The sequence below is a fragment of the Vidua macroura genome, chromosome 3 (genome assembly GCF_024509145.1).
Source record: "Vidua macroura isolate BioBank_ID:100142 chromosome 3, ASM2450914v1, whole genome shotgun sequence".
Taxonomy (NCBI): Eukaryota; Metazoa; Chordata; class Aves; order Passeriformes; family Viduidae; genus Vidua; species Vidua macroura.
This window is the reverse complement of record NC_071573.1, coordinates 90689166-90706773: the sequence shown is the minus strand read 5'-3', so window position 1 is coordinate 90706773 and position 17608 is coordinate 90689166. Positions and strand designations below refer to the sequence as shown.

Genomic DNA, 17608 nt, shown 5'->3' with positions numbered 1-17608 from the left:
GTTAGGGATTGTCACTGGCTACAGTTGCTCAAACCAGGTCTAAGCAGAGTCACTGTCCTAAACTTACACTGTAGTCTTTGGAGAGAATAGGTGAATTGCAATCCAAAAAAGCAACTTTTCTATGTTGTCCCTAAGAGAGTCTCAGTTAAGGTGTCTACATCATAGGTGTAACTCACACCACTCATGCATCTACTGTTTACCAAAATGAGGCCCAAAATGGTCTGACAATTGACTCACATCAGAATGTAAAGACTAAGTACTGTTTTATAGCTTTATACATCCCAGTATGCAAAACAAACAGCTGAGCTCTCATGTACATCAAGGAAGGCCTGGTTTCTTATTCCTAAAGATACCCAAGCTCCTCGAGTGGTTTCATTTTCACTACCTACCTAATCACTCACACAAATGCATATTTACCTGAACAGCCTGCTGCAGAAGGAAGAGTCATGGCATTGTTAAGGACATGTCAGCATTTCAGATAGATGCACACTGGGAAGAAGCATGATCATCGTTTTGTTTGAAGACATCCACACCAATGGCTCTCTGAGACCTCTCTAGCTGAGTTTTGCACTGGAACAATGTTTTGCTATGTTGTCAGCTACCAGTCAGCTTTGCAACATTAATTCTGAGTTTTTTGGGTTTTCAGCCCTTGAGGTTCCAGTTGTTAAGGATGTTGAAACCTTAATCAACTTGAAAGAGAGCAAAATTCTTGTGTCCTAAATGATAATGGAAGAGTCTTCATAACTAGAGAAATGGGTATAGCTACAGATAAGAGTAAATTTTCATATAATTGTGTGCATGTTGCATTAAATATATGTGTATATATTATGCATAAATATCTATAAAATAACAAATATTTGATAGGACAAAGGAAAATCACAAAAAGTCTTGCATTAGTTGGTACTACTGAAGAAGAGCATATATGAAGAGGTTTACATGAAAACAGGCTTGCATTTACTTCTCCAGAGCATGTAGAAAGTTTGGTGCTACTATCCTTTATTGCAAACAGAGGAATAACCAGTTCTGGATTTATTAGGAATTTTAAAAACCATTTCTCCTTTCTAGTGTTGAGTAGAGTACTAGCACTTCAAGGTATGATTTGAAGGTATGATTCTTATTAGTAGTGCAGATAGTTCACCATCTACTGGTCAAGAACCAAGAAAATAAAAGTAATTTTGCAAAATGTCTGTACTAAAAATGAACCATAACAAAATCTGTCTATAATCATTGATGATCTCCTGCTCTTTTCTTTTAAAAGGATACTTCAAGTCAGTGTCATTTTGTCATGTGTCTAAGGAGCAAAGCCACAGCAGAGGAAAATATTATTAAAGGTTTATTATGTCTCAAAATATAGAAATATATTCCAACAGCATATTTTAAAGAATAATATAACAATAATCTTCAGCTTCTTAGTCTCAAAATGGTACACCATTATTTAAAAATATATTACTTAATGTACCCAAAATTTAGTGTCCATCAAATTCCATTTAGAATAAATTGAGTTCAAAAAAGCATATCCACCTACCCAATTTATACAAAAAAACAGCAATTTTTGAAGACAACAGAGGAGTTTAACTTTTCTAAAATGCTAATTTAGATACAGACCTTTTTTCCTATATATTCTTGTACATGAACTGCAACTAAATCTAGATATGTAGGTAATGTCAATATAAAATACAGACAGGAGTGTAAAATGGAACTGTTCTATTAATGGGAAAGAGTTCCCAAGACTGAAATCAGAACTGCTAATATTTTTTTTAATTGAGTGTATGAATTGAAAGGATTTATGTATTACTCCAATAGCAAGGTAAAATAAATTAGTTTCTGCAAAAATAACAGCTGCCTATTCACATGCATACACACAGTCACACATATGCTGATTTTATCAGTCTGTAATCATCTGAGTTTTCTGAGATATGTTTTAAATAACCAGAGAAGTCAGAGTTTACATGATTAGACTGTCTAAGAAGAAACTTATAAATCCTATCCATTTTTTAGCAACTCTTTGAGAATGGTTTAAAGGAAGCATTTTTAATGAAGGCAGATCATGATAAAAGCATATGTGATAATCAGCTATGTAATAGAGAGAAAAACATTTCTATTTTCCTGTTTTCATAATACTAAAACAAAGGGGTACCCAAACACATTAAGTGTAATTAATTCAAAATAAACCTGTGTGTAGTGGTGATGGGAAAGGTAATTTGTAATTGGTTGTATAATTCACAGCCAAAGGATTTAACTTGTGACCAAAATTTAGTGGGAATAAAAAGTTATCTATACAGATTTAAGAACTATTAAAGTTGCAAGTGCTAAATAAAAGTATTCCATATTGAGTCTCATTATTTAAATCAATCTCCACATGATAGAAAAGCAGATGGGACTGCAAGTAGGCTGCAAGTTACCCAACATCATCTTATGAAAGATGTTTTTTATCTTTTCCTGAAAACAGTCACCACCAGGGATAAGATTTTTGATTAAACAAGTGACAACTGCTGCACCCCTTGTGCTTTCCCTTGCAAATTCTTAAAACATATCCAGAAGCGGGAGCTAAATCAAGCAAAGCCCTTCCATACCCTGTATTCTGTACACTTTGTGTATATAGTAACTTGTGTGTGTAATGGGAAGGCTTGTGTGGTTTTTTGTTTGATTTTGACTTCTTTTATGCTATTATAAAAATACCTTCCACAGCAGTGTCATAGATAATAGACTGATATGATTTGAGGTAAGAATGTTGTAGTTCAACTTTTAGTGTTAATTTGGAAAGTCATAGATAGAGGCAAGAGTCTGTCTACACAGAACTTCTGAAGCCTGGAGCCTTTTCCAAACTCTGCAGCTCACAAGCCAAAAAGTAACATACTCCTCCAGTTACACTCATCTTGTTAAAGAAAATAGTTATAACAATTATGTGCAATTTTTTCACTTCTATTTTTTTTCTGCTATTTATTTACTTAAGCACTGTTCAATATTTCACTTCTTCTAATGAAGCAGAAGTTCTAAAAGAAAAAACATATTTAGCTGAGCAGCTTTGTTTAGTTTTTTTCTTCCTGTGCCTTTTTCTAAATAAATACCTAGCCACAGTTTTCATTGGCATAATATGACCAAATGCATTTAGTTCCTCTAACAATACAAAGCAGTTACAGAACTTCTGGAGTTTCTAGTTTAAAAAAATTCCATACAAAAAGGCTTTACTTTACAATATTGAAATGGGATAAAGCAAATTTCAGTATGGTCAATTGAAAAATTAACTTGTGAACTTCCGCTGCATAGTGAGGTGACCCATTAAATAAATGGTTCTGAAATTTTGCTCATACAAAAGAAACTATATACTTTTAAATAAATAAAAGCTACTATATACATTATACTGTACAATTAAATGAGAGACGACATGAAATGGAATAAATTTAGGCCCGCCTTTTCATCATCAATGCTCATATCTTGACTTTATTACAACTTTGAATAAAACCCTCTGCTTTAGATTATTTTTTTTTTTTTATTTTAGTGGCAGCCACATGAACGCACCACCATATTCCTGTATTTTTTTAAAATAACATTGGAGCTGTCATCAAAGTAGAGCACGGAGATTGCATTCAGTTTTGTTGGTGCACAGCATGGCTTTGGTACATGATCGGGGAACATCAAGTGAACCTGAAAGAGAGATAAATACATATCTCATATATCAAACAGAGAGGTGCAAGGACAATGTCAGTGCAAAATATGTCTTTGCAATTCAGCAAGGGCTGTGGTCACAAATTTTCCTCGGTTAGCAACTTTAAAGTACAGCTTACCTCCAGCATATTTTTCTGATTTCAATTGCACAGGGTTATACAATAAAAGCAGATGGAGAGATAAATGAGAAGCGGCCAAGACAGAAAGTTGGTTTTTAGATGAAATTTAGAGAATTGGAGTTAGGCAGCTGCTCAGGAAAACATTTAAGCATATTGTCCATTCCATCTTTGCTGAGGGCAAGGCATAACATGAAGCAAAGGCTCAAGCCCCAGGTCTCACCAGGACCCCAGCATGAGCTAAAATACTTTCCTGTGTTGGGGGCTCAGTGTGGAGGAAAATCTATTGCAGGCAGCAAAGGTTGTGCAGGCAAAGCCTCATAATGAAACTGTTTTCAGCCTATGAAATGGTAAAATGTGGAGTCTCAGACAGTATGAGTGCACTTTAAGGTCTTATCTAGGTATCTATGGATCCAATTCTACTTCCACCGAAATAAAAATCATAAAAACATAAAAATCAGTTCATAAGGTGGGTGCCAGCTGGACAGAATATTTGGGGCAGAGAAGTCTTTATATTCACCAGGCTGAAATATATCAATGAAAGACTAAAGCAAAAGAAAAGAGTTTTGAAAAGTGTCCCAGAACAAACAAGATCTAGTGGAAATAAAATGGGGGAAATACAAATTCTTTGTACTTGAAAGAAGGTTGGATGTAATATTCTACACATGCTGAAGACTTGGAATCTGGGGAGCCAGAGAAGAGGGAGTTGTAATAGAGACGGCAACAGATTATTAAGGCATGGATGAAGACTTCGGCAGTAATAGATTTTGTTTGTATGTTAAGTCTTTGTAAATCTGTTAGAGCCATCTGTCTTGCAGTGATATAAACCCAGAGCCTTTGCCAGACAACAGAGAACAGTCTATCAGGAAACAATTTTTACATAACAGTTACCATGAGAAGGTCTTTTGAAATGAGCAACAATAAATCCTGAAGTAGCTGTTTTGTAATAATTTAGACACACATTTAAAAGCTATTTAACAAATGAATAGCAAAGCACTGGAGAAAAAAATGATTGTGCCTGACCTGGGCAGATGTTTGTCCAGCCATAAATCATGGTTCCACCGGCCCCTGCCACCCCTGATGGAAGATCCATGGCCCCACAATACTCCCTAGGAAGTGATGTTCACAGCCTTTTCACATGTTTACCCCTAATTCAGTGCAAACCAACCTGATGATCCACTGCTTTGCATGCCCAGGAAGACAATGCTACCCCTGTGCCTGTTCTGAGGGTGATGCAGGAAATGAGAAGTTTATAGAGCTTATTAAATGCACCCTGTCTTTTATTTATATGCATCTGTACTGTCTGTTTGCCTGAGTTCAATTGCAGACAAACAAGAGAGGGAGAGAGTGAGGTACTGGCCCGTATTTCTCCTATTCTTGTTACAAAAGAAAATAAAAAAGAATCAGTTAAGTTTGGAGGGGTACCAAGGAACAATCATTTCCCAACCCAAAGAGCAGGCTTTTTCAGAATGGTGTAATCATTATGGCCAAGAGGTGACTGCATTTGGATTAGGGTGGAGCATATGAATAATTGCTTCCCAAGCCATCCCCATATGCACACCTTGTGTAAATCTGAATTTTATATAATTTAAACCAGAAAACATTAAACTACTGTTATCTCATCTAATTTATGTACAGCTAAAACTTAATTGGCCTCATGATTTTTTGGCTGCACTGAATGCATGTTTAGTACATGCAAAGGGAGACACACAGTTCCAAAATGGCCATAAAAAGCAAAAATTAAGTATCCAATTTAAAAAATAGGACAAACTACACACATTTCCTAACAATGGGAAAATAACCATTTTGGACAGGAAAAACACACAAGAGAAAGTAGCACTGAGCCAACTCTTATTTAACAGTCCATATTTGCAGGAGGGAACTCTAACCTGGGGATCTCAGTGATATTGGCAACTTTTCTGGACAATGCTTGTGTAATACTAAACTATTGCTTTGCTGACCTACTTCTTTTCTGCTCAGGACTGCAGATATGCTGTTCTTCATTGTCTTCTAAGAACACTGCTTCCTTGCCAACTGGCATTTTCTGTTCCCTTTCACCTGAACTCCTTAATGCACTTCTACTTTTTTTCACCCTCTGACATTTTCCCTTGTTTTTGTAAATCTTGCTGACTGGAATTCTAGTATAGAGGAATAATGTTGCATTGGTGACTGGACTTGGAGAAGGTGAGTAAATGAAAAATTGAATGGAACGGAAAAGTTCTCAGCATATGTTGAGTTTTTGAAAATGTCCCTCTCATATAGAAATACTTGGCAATTTTGACAAACAGAACTTGTTTTCGATCAGAAAGAAATCAAATTTTATTTTTGTTTGCTTGCTTGGTTTTGGGTTTTTTTTTTTTTTTTGGTGTGGGGTTTAAATTTGAGGGAGGTGCTTGGGCTGGTATCCCCGTAGTGACTCCACTCATTTCTCAAGGGGGAAAGGTTTTTCAGGCCCAGCTTTTGATGTGAAAACAAAAGAAAAAGATCATTATCCTTACACAGTCATCAGCATAATCTGATAGTCAGGATACCTTGCCATTATTAGTTTAAATCAAACGGAACCTTAAATCCATGTTTCTCTAATCTCAGTTGTGTGCCTTGAACATTCCAGAAACTAACTGGAGATGACAACCCTTTCCTGTTCTCATTTCATGCTGTGACTCCCTCATTATATCTGTATTATCTCTCATTCCTCTCCTTCTTAATCATTCTGCTAATACCAGTGCTATTCGAAGCCAGTTCTTCAGCTGGCACAGGTGAAAAATCAGTTTTTGACCAGACTGACCAGACTTTGGCCTTACAGCATTACATTTAGTCATACTCTAAAGGTCATTTCTGTAGATGAACGGTGCTGGGGTAGAGGAGGCCTAGCCAGCTGCCTCAACTAAGATCATCTTTTTGGCTGCTCCAGCTGAGGCACAGGACTAACATAAGAATTAGCAGAGGCAGAAAGCTGGCTGCAAATCCCCTTTTACATGTACCAGGCAGAGCAACAGATCCAAATACACTTATTTTTAAATTGCATTTGTAAGCCAGGCATGACTGAACACAATTTCTTACATGCAAATGCATCTGTTTGCAAAGCTTCACATTAAATTACAGTGTAAGAATCTCTGCCAACAGTTGACAACAGAGGTCCACAGAGTGGCCAAGTGTCATCATTTCTGGAAGGTATAACATGTAGATGTTAACACTGAGTTTCAATAAGCTGCAAAAACTCTTGGAAGTCAAACCAGGGGGCCCCTTTAGTTCCTGTCTACACAATTCTCCAGAAATATAACACAGTCTTCTCATGTGCTATTGCATTTGAAATGGAGGTGAAACCTACCACACAGGGCACTCTGAGCAGGTCATCCTCTCTCCAACAAAATCACTACAGCAGGTTTTGAAATGAATTATGATTTACCAAGAAATAATCAAAATTCAGTAGTGATAAGCAGAAGAGTCAGACTCTGAGCAAAGACACAATCTACAGCATAGGCAACTATAACACAGTCAGAGGCATACCAGAGTCTGAACAATGGCATGGTTTGTTGCATTCATGTGGGCATTGAGGGGAAAAGAACACTCTCCGTCACAGTAAAACGCAGCGTAGCCCTCCGGTGCAATAATCCAATCCTAAAACAACAACAAATAAATCCACTCATTATATTTTCTCACTCAGGGAATTTATAACAATATCAAACTAAGACTTGCTCAATGACAAAATGAACTTCAGAAGGTGTCATGTGAAAGGAATGGGGTATTTTTTAAAAAAAGTACTTGCTTTGTTCATGCAAAATTGAGATGAAAATTAATGAAACCTAAAAATCTGTACTGAATACCAACTAATGAGGCTATAAGGGAGATTAAAGATTAAAATATATTTGCAGAATACTTTTCCTTCCAGACTAAAAGTTTTGAGCATTTCTTGATGCAACAAAAGTAATCAAAATGCGTTCCCTTCCTTCAGCATAGTCAATACTGTTAACTGTATTACTGTGTGAGACTGAGCGATGCTAGTGATTACCTGTTGGCATGCCAATGAATCATACATTTTCAGTATTTCAAGCAACACAGCATGGGCAAAAGACCACAAGAGGGAAAATATTTTAAAATGTTAATAAAAGCTGTGTGTTTAGTTTGCTGAATTCCTCCTCTGCCAGGTAATGGAAGTGCTGCAGGAAGGGCAGAGAGGATCAGGTAGCTACTTCTTGGGATTTGTATCTTTTTTTTTTTGTATCTTATTTCACTCTGTGTTTCACTGATCAAATATTGTACAGTGTAGCTCTGGCTTTCCAGCTGAAACTTTTAATTCTTACAGTAGCCTTTGTGTTAAAAAATTTCTTTTTTCTTTGACTGCTATGGCCACTATGGCCACTGATCTGAGAGCCTAGCACATCTTGGAGCATACCTGTTCTACTACAGTAGATTCTACCTGAATCTACTGTTAAAAAAAAAAAAAAAAAAAAAAAAAAAAAAAAAAAAAAAAAAAAAAAACCAAAACCAAAAAAAACCTGTTGATATCTGAAAAAAAAACACCCTGTAATCAAGAGACAATGGCTTACTTGTTCAGTAGCCTGAGTTCAATACCACAAGCCTGCTCTGTGGCCCTGGACAGGGTAATTATGCTTTGCAGACTTGGGAAAACAGCCTCTGCCTGCTTCTTCAGGCTGCAGTGGGGATAAATATACTACAAAACATCAGATAGGATAATGAGGCCATATGAGAATCTGAGCTAGATACAGGATGAGCTGGCACTAAAGAGCATACTTTTGCTCCTCATAGACTTGTTCTGCTCCTGGAGAGTTGTTTTAAAATAATTCAGCGAAATGTGAAATGCACAGGCACCTATCCCTGGGTTCTTAGGTATATATGCAATAGTTAGAGGTTACTGAAGGCCTTCTTGTTCTTTATAGAGAGTTCCTTGCTTTCTGGAAAAAGCCCTAGATTGATCTCTATTTTCTTTTCCCATAATGCCCTGCCTCTGACTTGATGACCATTTACTGTAGGTATATATATTTTTTTTTGTTGTTGTTGTTGTTGTTACTGTGTGGCAGGGTGAGTTTTCCTCAGAAATTATATAAAATTAGCTATGGTATCATAAAGATCACTGAGCAATGATCCAAGATTTATTTCCCTAAGGACCCTACCCCAGTGAAATCTCTATAACCTGTAGCAGACAGCACTGAACAAGGAGGATTTAAATCTGAACTAGTGAAAATTTAAAACATTTCATTACGTGATGTGGGGATTTTGGTTTCATTTAGTGCAGATTCACTCAACTCTTGAGCAGCAGTTTAAATGTATCTTTATGTGAATGAATCCAAATCATAAAGCCACAAGCTAATGTATGCAATATCTTTGAGAGAAGAGCTAAAAGAGTTATAGTGGTAGCAATACTGATAAGGATTTGTTGCAAAATGTATTTAAAGAATCTGTCTCTCATCACTGTAAAACCAATTTCCATAAAGAAAACAGAGTGTAAATAATGGGGGACTTTAAAATAGATTGTCCCAGTTTGAACTGTTAGGAAAGAGCATTTATAATCTTACCTGCCATCCTAAGTCTCGGAAACTCACATAAAGTTCATGTTTCTTACATGCTTGCTTTTGCTCGCTTGTGTTATAATCTACAGGAAGTAAATAACATTAATAAATTATTTGGAAGTATTACTAGAACTGACAAGCTTTAGCTATTTTTGAGATCCTTACCAAGCTGTACAAAGGAAAGGAAAACCATACTGTCATTTATATTCCTAGGGTTAGTTGTAAAGGCAATGTAAACCTGGAAATACAGAATCAGCACAGTCAGACTGATACAATTTCTGTACACTGGCAAAATAATGCATACAGGATTAGGGGAAACAGGTTTACAAGATGTCTATTTGCTGGCTAGCTGGGTAGCACCTCTGATAATATCCACACAGGTAATCAAAGAGGACAAGTGAGAGTCTAATCCAAAATATCAGGGAAATCTTCTGTAGGTTGGCCCAATTTTAATTGCCAGGTAAAGAAAGTAGCCCAGTTCAAAAGATGAATTACCAACAATAAAATTGTCCTGAAACAAGGAGATTTCAAAAAGTCTCTTAGTTAAACACATAGTGGCACATGTTGTACTTAATTTTTACCATATATTCTGGAAATATTCACCACTTGATGATCTTTAGTTGCTAGTAAACAAGTAGTCTAACAGGTGCTTTTTAAAGGACTGAAAGAGCTCTGTCAGAAATGTGTCAGAATAGAAGGACACCCAGAACCGTTCATACATGCTTCTCCACGACAACCTTGCTCCTGGAGAAATTCTAGTACTTGTTCCTTACTGATCCTAAGTAACAGGAAAGGAAGGGAACAGGGTCATGCCTTCATCACATTAGCCCCCAAAGTAGGTTTGTACAGCTATTCATGTGATGCCATAAATGAGGCGTGTGACAGAGCAGGGAATACAGACCGTCTCCTCTGTTTCCAATTCAAGAATGCTTAAGATAACTTTTTTTGAACCAAAATAAACATTCTGGGAAAAAAAAATCACAAAAAAAAATTCACAACAAGAACAAGAAAAAGCAAACAAACAAAACTCCACAAAACCCTAACAAGGAAGGCATGGAAAAATAAAACAAATCTTTCTGTTTCAGAAAAAGAATTTTTAGATATTTTTTTTTACATTATAAGACTTGAGACTGAAATGGGAAGTTCTCTGAAAAATTTCAGGATAATTAAGATTCAGAGAGAAACTCCTTTTTCATATAAAATGAAAGAAACTTCTACAGTCTCTGAACTAATCTGCATAGTTCTTCACATCCTTGCAGAAAACTCTTCCAAATATATGGCCTGGAGGAGTTTTTTCTACAAATTTGTCAAGTGCTTCTTGTCAGCTGTCCTGACCTCTGTCACCATTGCTTCTCTGGGTTCTTTTCAGGTTCTCTGTGTCTTGCCAAAGATGTGATGGCCACAACCAAATACAGTATAAAATAAGGTTAAATAGTTATTCCAGGCTTGTTTTCTAGTAGTATTACCCAGAATAGGAGTTTTGCAGTAATATCACATGTCAAGTAATCAGCTTCCAAACTTTTTTTTAATATATTCCTGCTCATCAGCCTTAGGAGTCTGTTGTAGTTATACAAATAAATGAATAAAGAACAGATTGGGGATGAGGATGTTGATGAGAACTGCAGCATGATGGGGCTGCTGCAGCCATGGTAATGTAAAGGTTCTGAGGGATGGCATCAACAACAGCATTGCAACCTGTTGCAAGTCAAGCAAATATGGCACAAATCCACTGTGGTTGTCTAGGAAAATCTTGACTGAATTCAAATTCAAATAGGAAGCAAAAGTAATGTGCAAGTGGGATGAACTATACAGAAATAATATAAACATGTTGCCTGGGAAAACATAAGAAAAATACAGCTTTGTTGTTCAGTAGAGCAAGGACTCAGAACAGGTTAATGTAGTCAGTGACTTCTTTGCCTTGCTTTTTACTGGCAATATTTACCCTCAGGAGTCCCAAGTCCCTGACCCTAGTGGCTGAAACTCTACCCACAGTAAAAGAGATAGAGTTAGGAATCAGTTCAGCAGTTTGAAGATACATGAATCCATGTGAGCAGAACAAATGAATTTCAGGGTGGGGAATGAGCTGACCAACACTGCAAAGTCACTTCCTGCCCTTTTTGAGCATTCATACCCCAAAAGACATTTCCGATGATTCAAAATGGAAAATGCCACACCCATCTGCAGGAAGGCAAATCAGCTTAACCTCAGTTTCTGAGAAGTCTTTGGAACAAATTCTTATGGAAACTGTCCAGGCACACAAAGAACAAAGAAGGTGCTTTGGGAAGAGTAAGCATGAATTTACTAGTTCAAACTGTGCCTAACCAACCTGACTGTTTTCTGTGATGATCTGACTAGCTTTGTGGGCTTTTGAAGAGCTCTGGGTGTTGATCCCTTTGCTTTTAAGAAGGTTTCGGATATGGTCTCCCATAGTATTCCTTGAGTCAAATTGGTCAAACCAATCGATAACTTTGATAGGTAAGAATATAATGGATGGAAACTTGTCTAGGCTGCTGGGCCCAAACAGTTGGGATCAGTGGTACAGAGTCCACCTGGCAGCTGGTTACAAGGGAGGTCATTAAAGGATCAGTACTGGTATTAGCACCCTTTTTAGCAGCTTGGACAATAGAACGGAATGTGTTCTCTGGAAGTTCACAGAGGATATGAGATCTGGGAGGAGTGCTCCATCATCCAAATTACCAATAAAAGTTCGGACTGAACCAGATCCAGAAGAGACTCGACAAGACGTCATTCAAAATACACAGACAATTTTTTTCTCTTACTGGCAACATGCTCTTTGAACAGGCTTTTTCTTTATTTTTTAAACAGGCTGTGTACCTGCTTTCTATTAAATACACATGGGCCCACTATGACTCCCAAAACTGTGTCAAAAGCTGTCCACAAGACACAAATATGTCCATTTGCAATACTAAATAAGCATCAGGGATGTTAAGCTAGGCTTTCTAAGTTATGATACCTCAAATCCTATTAGTTTTTAAAGACAAACACTGTGTTCTTTCCTATGATATTTTCCTAGCCCTTCAATGACAGTCATTGAATGATCTCCACATGCAGCTGGTTATGTCCTGCCATCTCAGATACTCTCAGTTGTCCCAGGGCATGCAGGGTCAAAATATACACCCACTTCCCATGGGATATCTATGTCCTTTTGGAGTAGCAACTGGAAGCAAGACAGGATGCCCTAAGACATCACAATTTTTCAAAAATCTATATGCCTTTAATACAACCAAAATCCCTGAGTCATACCTTGTGCTGAGTTGTATGTAATATTCTAATGTGTTTTGCATGCACTCCAGAAATACAGTGAAGCTAGATGAAAGTAAAGGAACTTTTAAAAAATGGATCCGTGTTCACTGATCACTCTTCACACAGATCTATATATTCATTTTCACTAACATCAGTGCTCACAGGAGGTGAATATCGAGCTTTTCTGTCTCAGCTATTAGAGGGAATTTAAAACTCATACATATAGAATACAAGTCACTTTGCAAAAAACTGTGACTGAAAAATGTGGAAAATATGCACATGAGAAAGTCAGGAAAGCCACAATATGGTTTTTAGTAGCCCCCAAGCAGGCAAACAAATGAAAGCTGAAGATTGTGGTTTTGCCAGCTTTCTCTGCAGTGACATTTTCATATTCAAGAATATGTACAGAAGTTTTAGGGCCAGGATGTAGCAGAAGTTTCTACACTTAAAGGTGAAAATCTGAATAATACATATGTAAGTGATTGCACAGATGTCATCATTGTTGTGATACTCTGAGCCATTTGAATATAGGTTCAAATGATGTGTGGTCACACCAGCATACCTGATAAAATAGCCAGCATGTACAGTCTGTAAGCCATCTAACCCATTCACCTACGAAGAAAGTGAGACTCACGAAAGTCTGAATTCCTTCCCTAAATTCTACCTTTCATGTAGGACAAATGTTGTGTGTAATATAACATTTTATGCAAGTATCAAATGTGACATTTATAATAAGATCTGGTGCTAAGGATTCAATTTCACACACTGTAGCTTCAAAGCCCATATGCTTATTCTGTCAAGAATCAAAACCATAGGCTATTGTGATTGAGAAAACATTGTTCCTCAGTGGAATCTAAACCCCTACATAGCAGAAAAAGCTGTAGAAGGAGGTCAATAAAATATATGTATAAGAAATTTAATGAGATTTTTTTTTCAGGGGAAATAATGTATAATCATGAAAACATGCTTATACATACTATTACAAAATACTGTATTTTGAATCAGTTTGTGTAACACCAATCAATAGCATACACAAAATGTAGCCTTAAGTATTGTTTTCTGGTTTTATCTCCATATGAACAAAAATTATGTAGCTTTGTTTTTTAGTTTCCTGGTGTCAGTCACTATTCAGTATTTAAATGTGGCTATTCTCTAATGCCCAGTTACACTGTTACTCTTTATAGACAATGTTAAAGAAATTTAAATTTAGCCAGCTTTTTTTTAGGGGAGAGTTATGTGACATACTTTGTAAACAACCTGCCTGGTATTGGTTTGGTTTGAGGATTTTAACTTTTTTTCTTCTATCTACAGTTTGTCAAAAATAAAACTGGGTAAATAAAGAAGTGTTTAATCCTCTGTGCATAGCAGGCAGGTAGAGCCTGAATGCTAAGCTTAATTCTGTCTGTCTTTACACTGCATTGACGTCATCTCCTCTTGAAGTTCTTAGCAACACAGGGATGATGATCCCAAGTCTGTCAACAATTTCCCAGGTATTATAATAATCAATACATAAGATTTTATTCTCTTCATACTGAGGTTGTGTATATGACAGAATCACAGAATATTAGTTGGAAGTGACCTTAAAGATCATCTACTTCCAACTCCCCTACCAGGGGCAGGGGGTCCCCTCATTTTCCACTAGACCAGGACTCTTCCCACATAAACCATCCTATGATTTTGTGAAACTCCATGAATAATTTTAAAAAAATGTCTTCCCTTTGAAAGGGAAGAGCTGGGTTGTCCAGTGGAGCTTTCCCTTTTGACATGCTGAGAACACAGTAAAGCTAATTGCTGAAATCCAAGAACTTAAAAAGTAAGAAGGAAAAAAAAAGAAGGTAAAATACAAAATGCAAGAGGCAAAAGAGAGATGAAAAAAAGCAAGAGCAAGGGGAAACAAGAGAAAGAAAAAAGAAAAGGGAGGGGGGAAGTAAAAGAAAATGAAGAAGAAGGAAGCAAGGAGGAAGTGAAGACATGATTGTGGTAAAGTTGAGACTGATGTATATAGAGAGAAATATTAGGAGCCTGTCATTTATGAATCACAACATACCTATCTGGGTCTGGCTACATTACCTCTGGCTATGTAAGCAAAAGCTTAGAAACAAAAGACCTACATGACACAATAATCTTTGCTGGTCACTGTGTCAAATGTCTTGCATCAAGGAGTGAATAATGATTGAATATAGTCTATTGACTATATTCCACGAGAAAGATGATTGGCAAAATTCTTTGGTTTTTTTCCCAAAAACTTTTATGTTTTAATTTGAAGATGTTAATTTTATTTTTGAAGTTCTGCTCATTACTGAAGCTGTAGAGAGGTTGGACAATTAGCCTGCTCCACAAACCCAAATGGATACAGTATATCCCCCAGATCCTGGGGCCGGAAAAGAGAAGAAAAAGAGCATAGCTTTTCTCTGATAGTAGGCTCTCCACATGGAGGGATTACATTCTGAAAAGACTCAGAGATCAGAGAAATAAAAATGTGTCCTCTTCTCTGTGTCTTTTTCGCACACTGGTGACATGGATAGAGCCTTCAGCATGCTCATCCACAGCATTTCATGAGTATTGTTGCAGTAGTTATTAAAAGACATCTGGATCATCCATAGTGGGAAAAGTCCAGTGAACAATCATTAATGACACCCACACAAAAGAAGTTTGTTTATTTGTGACATGGGGGTTGTTGAGGCAAACTGCAAGGCAGGAGCAGGGAATGTGGTTTGCTGTACCTTCAAGCATTTTTGCCTCAGAGGACGCTGCTATGTGAATCTGTGGTCACTTACCTACCTTCAGCTTTGCCATCTTTTCCAGTCTGCCTATATCTTAACAGCCTCCCTCTCCAGGCAATGGTCAAAGCCTCTGATTTTGATGCAAGTGCATGTGCAATTGCTTCTTAACCTGATCTTGTTTTAACGGTATGCTTTTCTTGAATTGCAATCTCTTTTGAAAGAGATCTGCCATGGATCAACATATGTAGTGATGTACTCTATGCTTATGTAAACCTTAAAGAGATTAGGAGAAAAATCGTTTCATAATGCACATTTCACTAGAGATGTTCTGATTTTTCTTGTTTTACAACCAGTCTGGAGCACAACTGAATGCAGAGACAAGGCTGAAAAGTATTTTGAGACTTACAGACAGCTCTCCCTGAGGTAATTCTTATGTCAATGCAATGTGATAAGGTTGTGTTTTCACAGGGTAAACCAGCAAGGAGCTTGTGTTCAGCTTTCCTGCTATAATCAACAAAGCTTAAGAAATCTGTTCAATTCTCACTTTTTCATGCTCTAAATACATAGGATTCAGTCCAAAACAGTGATATTTATATTTAGGTATCTCGTGTGTACCATATACCTAGGTGATTATCCCTTCACCAAAAATAATGTGATTCTCAAAATTAGCAGACTTTCCAGGGAATATGAAAAATTATTTAAATAATTTCTTTGATTTCTTTAGCAACTCAACGGTAATTTTGGTTGTTATGGTAAAATTATCCTTCTACAAATGGTCTGGGAAAGGCTTTTTCATTGCATTAGAATAGTTTCTAGCCTGCCTCTGTCAAGGTTCTGAGACAGATATAAGTAATGCATATTGCTTATAACACTTCTCAAATAGGTGAGCCCCACCCCAAGGCAAAATTCCTCCCGCAAAATACTGATTTGCTTACTTGTAGTCATCCATGGGATTTAAGAACAGCATTTTATGTTAAGGTTTTGATATGCTGTTATTAAATTTGCGATGCTTCTAGAAAGAAACACTTTCACATCCTTTTCCCAAAAAGTGGAAATGTTTGTTCAGGCGTGAGAATATTTACAAAGCGACTTTGTGCCTTCCGCTGAAAGGATTGTTTCAGGAAAAACTGAAGCAAAATTTATTCCAGGCTCTAAAGCAATTAAGAATATTTTCACGTGCATTATTGTCAGTACCTTTCAGGTAAGGGGCCAAATTCACTCCGTAGAGAAATATATTTTATATTTCTATCATTACCTGTCAGCTGATCTGAACTCCTAAACAGTTGACAATTTTTCAGATTGGTTAAACTTCCTCATTTCCAGTATTGAGACTTTTGTGTTACATCTTGCCTTCTTCAGCTGAGAGGCAGTTTTGCTGAAGCTTCCTAGACGAGTAGTAGGGGTACAATAATTTTCTTTACCTCTACTTTTTACTTATGCATAGCAAAGATATCATCCAGTTGCATACTGTGTAGTTCAGTTTCAAGCTCAGACACAGCCTTTCTTAAACTGCTGGGTCATTTCACCCTCCTGGGGTCCATGATGCATGTAATTGATCTGATTTACAGAAGGTAACATAACAAAACAGGGCCAACATAACAAAAGAGGAATGCAAACACTGTTTCTGACAGTTCAGCCAGTGAGCTGCATCTTTTTGAGCTGTTGTGACTGCCTTGCATTTCAGCAGGCGCCCATACCTCCTATAAAAAGACTAGTAAATCATAGCTCCATCTTACCCCCAACACTTGGCATCCTAGAGGACTCCTGTTGACTACTGGATTTGTTGCGGTTCTGATTTTTCCTTTTATTGTTGGCTGCTCGGACAGAACGGAAAAGCACTTCACTTGCCTTGAAGAATGCAACCATGAATGGTTGCTTTGACTGAGGCCCATGTCTTCCAACCAGGCCAGCAGATTTAACATTGATACTTCGACCTAAAAGCAATGGAAATTGCAAGTTAAAAGGTGAACTTCTGCCCCTCACAAAGCCATAGCAGAAGTTCAACTGCTGGCTGAATCATAGCAAGGAATTTGCTGCAATCCTGAATTCATATGATTAGGAATCTATCCACATTTTGTTGAACAAAATTTAAAAAGACAAAAAATCTTAACAATTTGCAAAAGTTTCAACAGCTTTACAGATACAATTTTTATTGCATAAAATTGCAGTCTCTGTGTGCTATATATCTTATTCATTAACATTCAGAGATGTTTTAATTCAGTCTCAGGCATGCATCTATAGAACTGAAAAATAAATGAGCCCCATTAAATCTATTTCCTATAGAAAGAATAATGTAACGTGGTCTTCTAAT

The 17608-nt window shown here is 36.9% G+C and overlaps 1 protein-coding gene across 2 annotated transcripts in view; it reads right to left on the bottom strand.

The window, feature by feature from the left end:
- Positions 1–1347: 1347 nt before the first annotated feature.
- The window catches only part of BMP5 (bone morphogenetic protein 5), a 56126-nt gene continuing 39865 nt past the window's right edge, over positions 1348–17608 (bottom strand). The window contains exons 4-7 of one of the 2 annotated variants that reach the window (XM_053973345.1): positions 17034–17231; positions 9317–9393; positions 7290–7400; positions 1348–3645 (exon numbers count right to left, since the gene is read on the bottom strand). In XM_053973345.1, coding sequence (XP_053829320.1) covers positions 3496–3645; positions 7290–7400; positions 9317–9393; positions 17034–17231 — 536 coding nt within the window. In that variant the 3' untranslated portion in view covers positions 1348–3495. The remainder of the gene's footprint in view (positions 3646–7289; positions 7401–9316; positions 9394–17033; positions 17232–17608) is intronic. The other variant, XM_053973346.1, reaches the window with a different exon arrangement.